We start from the raw sequence: 10,624 nt of genomic DNA on the forward strand, positions 1-10,624 counted from the left end.
AAAAAAAAAAAAAAACGAGCTGTGGGTAAAAGTCTACTATCTGCACAGGACAGAACCTGAAGGGCCCTGATGGGGGACGGATGACAGGTCACAGGGAATGCAAGCCACCCCTGAGCTACCCAAGTACTCCTGACTGCTCTTTGGAATGGCCCCTGGCATAACCTATGCACCCCAAAGCATACGGGAGACCCGAGGGTAATCAGTACTGTGGACAATGGGCCTGCCCCTCATCCTGCTCCTGACATGCCCCTGCTGTGCAGGCATTTCAGAAGAGCCTGTGGCACAGAGGAGTTGGGCAGCAAGCTGAGGATTTGGGTCATTACAAGATAAAGAGCGGTGTTTGGAAATGCAACAAGGGGGCTGTAGTTGCCCTTGCACCCTCCCCCCTGACACCTAAAGATGAGAAGAGAGAAAAAAAAAAAAAAGTGGAAAAGGTGGATTTCATTTTTCTCCCACTTTCCTGCTCTTGTGGTAAATGGAAAAATACAGGTAAAATGTTCATCCTGTATTACTTCTCAAAAGGGTAGCAACTACTAAGTAGATACTTGGTTATAATCTTGCATGTTTCCACTGTGGATTTATCATAGAGAAAAAAGCCTGTACAACACTCTTTAGAAGATGCTTCTCACCTTTCTGGAGGGAGGCCTAGAGCAATGTTTCTTAACTGCTGGGTTGTGACTCCTAAGGGTCATGAAGGACAGCCTGGAGGCGAGGCAATAACTTTTTCAATCCTTCACAAACTGAAGCAAAGAAAAGCTTGGTTTCCTCCAAGCTTAGGTGCCTCTGCTCACATGTGCATGCATAGTACAAAGGTTTGTCCTTGCTATCATTGATGTTTATTACTTTTACTTTCACAGTAAAGGCAGTGACTGCATATATTTAACTTCAAATAAGAGATAGTCAACTTGAAAATGCTGAAAAAACCTACACTAACTGAAAGAGCTTGTCAAGAAAGATGGAAGGACTGAAGTGGAATTAAAAGAACAGCAGCACAAGATTTGAAACTATATGCTCACCTGAACTCATTTAGGGCATCTACAATCCTGTTATAGGCCAAACTCCGTTGACTGGCATCAGCTGATCTCCGACTCATTTTCATAGCCTTGAAAACAATCATTAAACAGATAACTAACACTAGACATGGCAACGAATGGAAAACAGTCATGTGTTTGCCCTTATCTTTCATGCAGCAAGTCACGCAAATAATGTTTCTTCTTTCCTTTTTTTTTTAAATGATAAATAATGGTACAATGCCAGTTTTTATATCAAGAGAGACATATGAGACACGTGTATCTGCAGGCTCCTCCTCTTCTGCACCTTTTTCACTCAGGCCAGAAAGGCGTTTAAAGTTTTCATACTCTGAATCTTTTTCTGTGGTTGCACACTCAGTGTGAAGCATTTTCTAGAAGAGGGCCGAGAGGCAAATCCATCTGTACTTAATATCCAAACTGCTCGTTCATTCTTTGAAAATCTACCACCATGTTTAGAAATCAGCAAAAGGAAAATAAAGAATTACTGGCAACCCTCTAACCTATACAAACCTAAAATCTTGCAATGTAATCCACTGGTGTGGGTGCTTATGTAGCTTGCACAGGGAGACAGCATCAAGTCACCTTTCCATCTTGGCCAATACAGGGGCTGGCTCCAATTCAAGACAGTGGTTCTTTCAATACAATGCAGCATGCTTTGCCCCCAGCCCAGTCCCCTCTCTATGCTAGCCATAGAAAGCAGAGTCAAAGATCTAGCTCAGTAAGCATAACTCCTTTCAAGGGGAACTCGATCAGCAGAAAGGAAGTCAGATCATTGTATTACACATAAATACCTAAACTTAAGGGAAGGGAATGTGAAAGGGGAAAAAGGTAAACAAAGTACAAGAATGCAAAGTACAAGAATGATGCTTACCTGTTCTATTGCACTCTTCAGTTTGTTCATGCGACTCTCAAAGAGAGGGAAGTGTGAGAAAAAGAACTCATTAAATTTGCTATTTTCATCTTCATCCTTTGAGAGTGTAAATATCACCCCAATGGCAATCTTCTTCTTCCTAACAATCCCTGGGTTGGGACCAGAGCTGTCATCTGACAAATTAAAGCTTTCTTCTACAGACCTTGAAGGGGCAAAAAAAGCAGGAGCTAGCACACTTGATTGCTTTCAAAGGAAGTTTGATTTCTTGTGTAATTAAATATCAGAACATTTAACTTAAGTGATCTCCTTTTGTCTGTGTTTACTCTCAAAACATTTTCTTTGATAACAACAAGTTTGTAACTATACAAGCACAACAGATTATTGAGCCTTAAGTCTCCAAGTCTAGAATCAGATTGATAATTTGCAACTGGTTATATTCCAGCTCACTCCTCTGTGCCATTGGTTTGCTGTTTGTTAGGATCTCAGGGACTGTTTTCCATATTTTACCTGTATTTTGTTGGAAGCATTCCATTATGTTAGTAGTGGTAAACACTATGATGAAACATTAAAAAGGAACAGGAGTCCAATGCTAATTTGAGTTTTACCAGCATAAGTGCTCCATACAAAGCAACAGCATTACACTGGTGTTTGGTAGCAAAAACAGGTGGTAAGATGTTGTTGCATGGGAGAAAACAGCCAGGTTTATAATTTCCGGCTCACCATCTAGGGAAGACCCCATTCTCCAAGCTTGTGGTCTGACTGCGACGCCAACGTCTTTGGTAACTGCTGGCACAGCTTCTGGTAAGCGAGGAACCCGGAGACGGAAATGGAGTGATGAGAAGGCTGCTAAGAGATGCTGTAACAATAAGAGGAACAAATATAAGTCTATATATGATTGAGGCACACTGAAGAATATGACATTTGAGAAATAACATTGCCAACTCAAGGTGCCTCACAAAAGTTTAGCTGTGCCACATATCATTTGGTTTCTCTCATTTCCTATTTTCAAAATATCCAGGACTGATGGGCTGGAACAGTCCCGAAACTCCAGTTTTAGATGATCAGCAGCATAGATATCACACACCAGTACATCTCACTGCCCCACCAAGCTCCAAGGGCAAGGCTGGAAATTCCTTTTTCAAGTAGTAAGATGTTCTCTCTTCCAAAACCATAACTGCCAACAGCTGGGAAGGATGGTGCGCTAGACAAGTCCCCAGTCCCAGCAGACACAGCATCCTGAGCCAACTGGGGGTAGGGTGTGTTGGGGGAAATAGCATTCTAATAGCTGAGGTTAATATGGCCCCACACTGGCAAGCCGATGGGACATGGCATTGCTTGGACAAGAGTTTTTCACATGTGTGCTTAAGCTGCCCTGGGTGATGAGTTGTATTACATTGTACTGCTGTGTTTGGGACCTGAAACTGTTTTTCAGACACCAGAAAGTACCACAGGATGCATGGAGAGATGCTCTTTCAAGAATCTGCACAAATATAAATAAAAACATGCATTTCAAATCAGATGAGTATTTAAGTGGAATTTTGGGCATTCTTGGGAAGGTCATTGAGTGAAACAAAGGCTACTTAGTTAACAGGATGGATGAACATCTGGTCTCAGAGTGATGATTAGTATATGAGACTACATTACCAGATCTGGCTATACCGCTGTCTCTGTCCTCACTCTGTTCTCTCCCTGGCATGTCCATAGGGTTGCTGTGAACTGTAAAACAAAGCACATCAATTAAGCAACTGAATATACGTGTCTTTCCTGGCTTGTAGAGCTCCATTTAATTAACACAACTAAAACATGCTCATTAACTCAGATCTTTTTCAACAGCATTGCACAAGGCCATCACCAAAAGATGCTGCTAAGCTGAACAAGCCAAAACACTGATGTGAAAAGCTCAGACATTTGAATAGAAAAACAACCAGACTTGCATTCACTTTTCTGGAGACAAAAAATGTTTTACAGTAAAATTCTAATGCATCAACAGGGTGCTAGCCATGCAGCTATAGCCCAAAGCAAAAGATAAAAAGAATAACTTGGATAATAGATGTGTAAAAGCTAATATCACTACAGAGATAGCTTTGTATACAAGGCTTGATCAAGTCTGAAGGAATTTTTCTAAAAAGACTTTAAGATGGCCACCAGGAAGGAAACCAATTCCTGTTAAAATGTTGTATAGTGTATTGCTTGTTCAGCTAAGCCTTAAGCTACTTGAATTCACAGCCACTGTGTGTGTACACAAGATCAAGTGTCTCAAAATCTCAGTAATCTTTAAATGTGATACATTTTACAAATCTGTGAAACAAAAAGCTACTCAGCCATGGAAATAAGACCCCACTCCTGAAACCAGGAATTGTTTGTTTCCTAGCAACCCCAACAGACTACCTTTTAATTGTAATTTAGTTGAAGCAAGGCCAGTTAAAAAAAGTTACAAATATTGCCTCCAAAAAATGCATGCACCACACAAATGCGTAGGTTTCTATAAAACTAAAAGCTCATGAAGAGAACAGAAATTTTAAAGCATCTACCTGTTTTCTTGGAATTTTAAACATGCATCTTCTACACGAGAAGGGTGCAAAATAGGCCCCTCTGCCCACCTTATAATTTCTCCATCTCCTTCAACTGCATTACCCTATGTTTTTAAAGAGATCTTATTTCCAGGGCTAAACTACAAGCTCACCCGGTTGTGCAACACTAAGCAGACTATCCACACAGCACAATGCAAACCTGCAAAGAAAGAGGCGCTCCGGATCAGGCGGAGCGGACCTTGTTCAGAGAATGCCCGCCTGGGGCTGCAAAGCTGTGAAAGACCTACATGGCAAAACGTAAAATACATATGAAAGAATGAGGTTAGTAAAGCAGAACAGAGTCTGTGGGGATGGGGTGAGGGAGGGGAAGGGGGAGGAGGAAGAGGTCCAGGGGACTGTGTAGGGAGAAGATATAAGCCAACATAAATGCAGAACAACAGATACAGGGAAACATAGCTCTTACACTCAACAGGAATATCAATTCAAGCTGTATTACTCATGGTTACAACAGTATTTCCATGATTTTCCACCTTTCCAGTTTTACCCATATCAAAAGTTTGCTCAAAATCATTAAATTTGAAAAAGAGGCAAGGATTTCTTAGGCTGATATCTTTTATTGGACCAACTATGTAGTTCGGAACAAACTTTCAAATGCAAAACATTTTTTGTCAGGTCAGGTCCTCATAATTTATGAGGAAATTATGAAACCCTATGAGGTCAAAACTTCATTTGAATCACATATGTTAGATTTAGCCTGCTTTACCATGACCATTTTAACAGCTCAATTTGAGGAGATAGCTGGGGTACTCCACCTTTGAAGAAGACGGAACGGAAAAAAAGACAGCAGACGTAAATTAAACTTTACAGACCTAACAAGAAAGGTCAAAATAGTTACCCAAGAAAATGAGGACATATATAATATTAGTCAAACGATGAACAGAAAATATGTATTTGCAGTCTTAAAACTCTGCATTAACGTTTATTATCTACAGGTAAATAGGGAAATAGAGTATGCTTGTTCTCTCTATGCAAACAAAACAACAAAGCCCACACGGTTATTTTTCATTAGGTAATTATTAGCTCTACTCAAAAGCTAGATTTGGGATGTTATTACCTACTCTATGTAAAATGATTTAAAAGCCCAGAAGGCTGCACTTTAAAAGCTTTTTGCATTCTCTTTTAGCTACTTAGTTCTTTACTGTGGAAGAACATGGGGACTAGCTTATAAACAGGCGTGTCTGAAAAAAAGATTGTAAATAGTCCCCTCCCAAAACACACAGGAACTTTTTAATAATCACAAGTTGGCAAGAGCCAGTAGGTCAGAAGTATTCTTTATATGTTAGTTGTCAGAAATGTTCCAGTTACAGATTAACTTCTTGGCCTTAACTTACCCATCATTCATTGTGTCTTGAAACAGGAACTATAAACAAACAGTTCTGAATGGACAGAAAGTTTGTGCAGTTTCACTGCAGTCTCAAGTGTTTAAGTCTCCTCTTTGGAACCATTACCTTATCATGTGTTGGGTGCATACCTCAGTAACTACAAATGGAAAGAGTTACATCCCAACATATATAATGCCCACATACTAGTGCCCTGAAACAAAGCACTAAGAGTGTTGTCGTCTTCTTACTGTTATGGAAGGCCATTGCCGTTATAATGCTAAGATCAAGGAGGATAGTTGGCTTTGATGTACTGAAATCAATGCCGATGCATCAACTCATGCCGATGCTGAACAGCAACAATGCTCCAAGTTTTAACTTCCACTGTGGAATTTTTTGGTTCCACACTAACAGTTTTGCCAACAGAAGTTGCTTTCCTACAGATTACAGATGCAAAATGAGATTTTCAAAAGCGCCAAAGTAAGAAAGGCACCTTACTTATTATTGCCTCTGGCATTGAATTGGCACTGTTGAAAGCCTGACCCAAGCCCCACGGCAACACTGAGTAAAAGGTCAGAGACATTTAATAGACAAGCGGTCTCAAGCTCCTTTACCTGCCTTCCCTTGTAAAAGAACCACCAATAAGAAAAGTAGCAGAAAACTATTATTATTACTATTAGTATTATTAAGCTAGCATGATGTTAATGATGACTTTGACAACAATGGTAAGAGTTTTACGTGCACTGGTGGGGAAAAAACAAAAACGCTCATTTTGTATTTCTAAGCCTGTCTTTTAACGCTGTTCATTTTTACAACTTCAATAATAAAACCTGATTTAAAAAAAAAAAATAGCGTTTCTGATCCATTTTTGCATAGCTAAACTTTCACTTTCACTCAAAACTCTGGGAAGAAGTCTATTTGCATGCAGTGATATTCCTGAAAGTTTTAAAATGTTTTTTTATCCACATTTATTTTAGCTACAATAAAAAATAGTGACATACTAGCTTGAGAATTAAGTGATCTAAAAAAAAAGGAAGGGGGCTGCTTTGAGGAGATCATTAGACTGCTACATAGGTTTTTGGTTTGGGGTGTTTTTTGTTTTGAGAGTCTTGTCTGGCAGTACAGTAGTAATCACAAGGTTAACAGTCTTTTTACTCATAAGGTTTCTATGGCTTAATATCTGTCAAATGTTCAGCCAAACTCCTTAGCTTTTGTCTACAGCACCAAAGACACCAAACTGGTCTTCCACCCAGTCTACCCAATCTTTGGTTTGCGGTGTTTTTGTTTTGAGAGTCTACCTATTTGCAGCACAGTAAAGACAACAGTGAACATACTTAAGAGGGCTAGAACTTTCCCTCTCATTTTTTAAAAATAAAAATATTAAATAAATTGACAGGACTGGAAGGCAGGTCTTGACAATCTCAGAGACCCCTTAGCACGTTCCTGAACTTGTTTGGTTTATTCTCTCAAAGTCAGGCCAAGATTTCTTTCCATAAAGTCCTTTGGGCTGCGATTGTTTCTATTAAGTTACAATACATGTCAATCTTTGGTAACTAAATACATTCCAAAATCTAGTGATAACTCAATTAAACAAAGATACCAAGACATAAAATAAAAACTGAATTACCTATGTTTCCAAAGAGTCCATTCATAAGTGTGCTGTGGTCTGGCTTTAATGTATTACTGTCCTGATTAATGAACTCAAGACTATCCTGAAGCCTGAAAACACAAAACAAAACTACTAATTCCCTTTTTTATACAGGGCAATATTATTTAATCTATTATGCAAATGGAACATACAAGCAAATAGTGCAGTTTTTCATTGGGAAAAGCCTAGGATTTAATATATACAAACAGAGCCCAACTGTGTAGTTAACATATGGAAACTGAAAAGCAGGTGGCTTAGAGATGGGCCTCTTTTGTAACATCTCTTGTTTTTCATGGACTGAGACCCCCCATGAGTTTCCCTTTGGGAGTATAAGTGCTCCACACCGTGCAGGGTCCCGCTGCTTAAATACATATAGCTGCTCTATAGGACAACTGTCCATCCCTTTGCTTCAAGCAAATTGGTATAAAGATGACCTCAAGTAAAGGGTCAAGAGAACAAGCAACTGGGAACACACAGGAAACAATAAAAAGTTCCTCATTATCTGAAAAAGAACCTTGAAACTCCTGCCTGAATTCTCTTCCAAGTAGCATATACTGATCACATGCCATTTATCATGTACTCACGTGTTTAGACTTCCATAGATGCTACTTCCAGTTCGGGCTGTAAAAACTTTACTAAGCATGAGCTGAGGAGGGGACCTAGGAGACAAGAGAGAGAGTCAGTACAGAAATAATATCTCTGGACTTCCTTTTCTTCTCCCTTGTCTGCCCAGAATGTACAGGCTTTAATGTAAAACATGTATAGCACTGTGCATCTCAGACACCAGCAGGGTAATTATTATTACCTGAATCTAGAAGCTGCCTCTGGTTTTTGTTGAGGGCATTCATTTGAATAGCTTCTTTCCCAATATGGACGCCTTTAACCCCAGCATTGAATCTTGTGAGCAGAACTCCAATAAAAACAAACACCACCACCACGAAGAATCTCACCTGATCTGGTGAATTTTCAATGTGGAGCCCTTATAACTCATGGCCACAGAACCAAACATCATCTCTCCAAGCATATTGGCATCTGAGGAGCACCGAGAACCCTGTAAAACAACCAATCAATTATGTACCCTGATGTACTTGAGCATTTTAATAACATACTTCAAGACAACATGGAAATGTGTCAAAATATTTCTCATTAAAAATCTTCTCTCTTTTGGACACAAAGTGCATTTGCAACATAGCAATGTGTCAAGCACTTGAAAGTATAGAGTAGTTGGCACGTTGTTCTATTGTGAGACGTGAGCTTACAGTTTGTTGTCTGTGGATTGAACTAAGCATCATAATAATTCATAAAACAAATAGCTGAGTATAAAAGAAAGACGCCACTAGCAGTTGTCATTCATACTGAAAGATATGGCAGCCCCAGACAGAAAGCAAGAAGGGTAGAATCATTTTCTCAAGTTTCAAAATGTCAGTAGATTGCTACAGCACAAAAGCCCAACCAGTTAAAAAAAATCCAAAAGTAACATGTTCCTAATAATGTAGAGCTTGGACAGGCTCCTATAGTCTTTTCAATGAACAGCTCTCTTACTTACAGCAATAGGCAACTACAAAGCAAAAGGGAAGGCATAAGTCCCAAAAAGACCACAGAGAACTGCACACACCACCACTTCTAGAGGTAACCGAAGGATGCTGAAAGGGATGTGTAACTGTACTCAAAAATAAAGCAGATTAGTTGGATTTGCTGGTATTTGTGGGGCCTTATGATTTGTTGTTCAGCATCAGTTGCCCTCCATTTGAAGTGATCTCATTCATTTTTCTCTTTAAAAAACATTCAGCCATTTCTTCAAGACATTGCAGCCACCCCACGTGGCTGAAGTGACTAGTTGTACACCATGAACCACTAATGCCAAATTGATGAAAACAAAAACAGCAAACAAACTGCTGCAAGTTCTCTGCAAATATGAACAAGACATTCACTTTTAAGCCTGTTCTTGTCTTAGAGCCATCCCACCTACCATCTCTGAACTGTTATCAGACTTTCAAGCCTCCACCTCTGCTCTCAGCGTGTTATTAGTTGTTACTGCCTCTCAGTTTAATTTTCCTCAAGCACTTGGGCACACTTCTATGCTTTATGCATTGAGAAGAGCTCCCAGCAAAAGCCAAGGAGACACTACAATATGCTCATTTAAAGCTCCCTTTCAAGTTCTCTGTGCAGTTCCACTTACAAAACACTTGACAATGCCTACACAGCCAGCATGCAGCATCTGCTCCTTGATACACTGACCTAGCAGTCTCGTTGTTACCTTGTGGTTTCATCTTGTAATGAGGCAGCAGGTCCTCTCTTCCTTTTACATGCATGCATCCAATCTGGCACACTGAGGTTTTGGTCTATAATGGAGCATCCTTGGTCTTATCACAATACAAACAAAACTGTAATAACAGCATCCTACTTTGCAACAAAGCCACCAATCATGATTTCTTATCTATCCCAATGTCTATTATTGTCATTAATAAAAATAACCATCATCATTATGACTTATGAATGATGATTATGCAAATTTGAGCCAGTTGCTGAAGGATCCTCAAAACTGAAAAATAGGGCTGAGTTGGAAACAAAGAATTTGACTAGTTCTAATTCATGGCATGCCATCTGCTTTTAATATTTATTTGGCAACTTCTATATTAAAAATACCAGAGCTTAGACTTTCACACACATTTAACACCTGGTTAAGGAAAATTTAAATTGCTTGGCACCAGCTAAATATGTACTTCTAAAAGAATAACATATACATTCATAATTAAGCAGCCAGCATTGGCATTCACTACTGCTAAATTTGACAGACGTTCTTAGCCCACACAGCATCAGTCTGGGTTAAGCCTGCCTCAAATGCAAGGAAAGATTTAAGAGGAGGTTGTATAATGTCTTTCTTCATTCACATAAGTGTTATTTTTCAAAATTTTTGTTTTTAGTACATGCAATTTAACACTTACAAATATCAATAGTTAGCTCATATCAGACAAACCTAAATATAACAATATGAGTAGTGCAGTTCATTGCATGGGGGAAAAAATCTTAAAACTCCTAATTATAAAATAAAAATGAAGAAAAAAAGGAGTTTCACAGAGTATTCGAATAGCAAGGCAGTTTATGGGTGCTTCTTGGAAAACATATGGGGAAAGCTTTTTTTAAAAAAATCAGCATATGAAGGC

At 39.2% G+C, this 10,624-nt stretch overlaps 1 protein-coding gene across 3 annotated transcripts in view; it reads right to left on the reverse strand.

Annotated features, from left to right (window-relative positions):
- Nucleotides 1–10,624, reverse strand: part of FNIP1 (folliculin interacting protein 1) — a 114,269-nt gene that overhangs the window by 21,931 nt on the left and 81,714 nt on the right. For 2 of the 3 annotated variants that reach the window (XM_019506314.1, XM_019506315.1), the window contains exons 4-11: nucleotides 8,411–8,511; nucleotides 8,045–8,119; nucleotides 7,440–7,531; nucleotides 4,633–4,716; nucleotides 3,547–3,618; nucleotides 2,623–2,758; nucleotides 1,903–2,104; nucleotides 1,017–1,102 (exon numbers count right to left, since the gene is read on the reverse strand). In XM_019506314.1, coding sequence (XP_019361859.1) covers nucleotides 1,017–1,102; nucleotides 1,903–2,104; nucleotides 2,623–2,758; nucleotides 3,547–3,618; nucleotides 4,633–4,716; nucleotides 7,440–7,531; nucleotides 8,045–8,119; nucleotides 8,411–8,511 — 848 coding nt within the window. The remainder of the gene's footprint in view (nucleotides 1–1,016; nucleotides 1,103–1,902; nucleotides 2,105–2,622; nucleotides 2,759–3,546; nucleotides 3,619–4,632; nucleotides 4,717–7,439; nucleotides 7,532–8,044; nucleotides 8,120–8,410; nucleotides 8,512–10,624) is intronic. The other variant, XM_019506317.1, reaches the window with a different exon arrangement.

Source organism: Gavialis gangeticus, unplaced genomic scaffold (assembly GCF_001723915.1).
Source record: "Gavialis gangeticus isolate Ggan-Ray unplaced genomic scaffold, GavGan_comp1, whole genome shotgun sequence".
In the NCBI taxonomy this organism is placed as follows: Eukaryota; Metazoa; Chordata; order Crocodylia; family Gavialidae; genus Gavialis; species Gavialis gangeticus.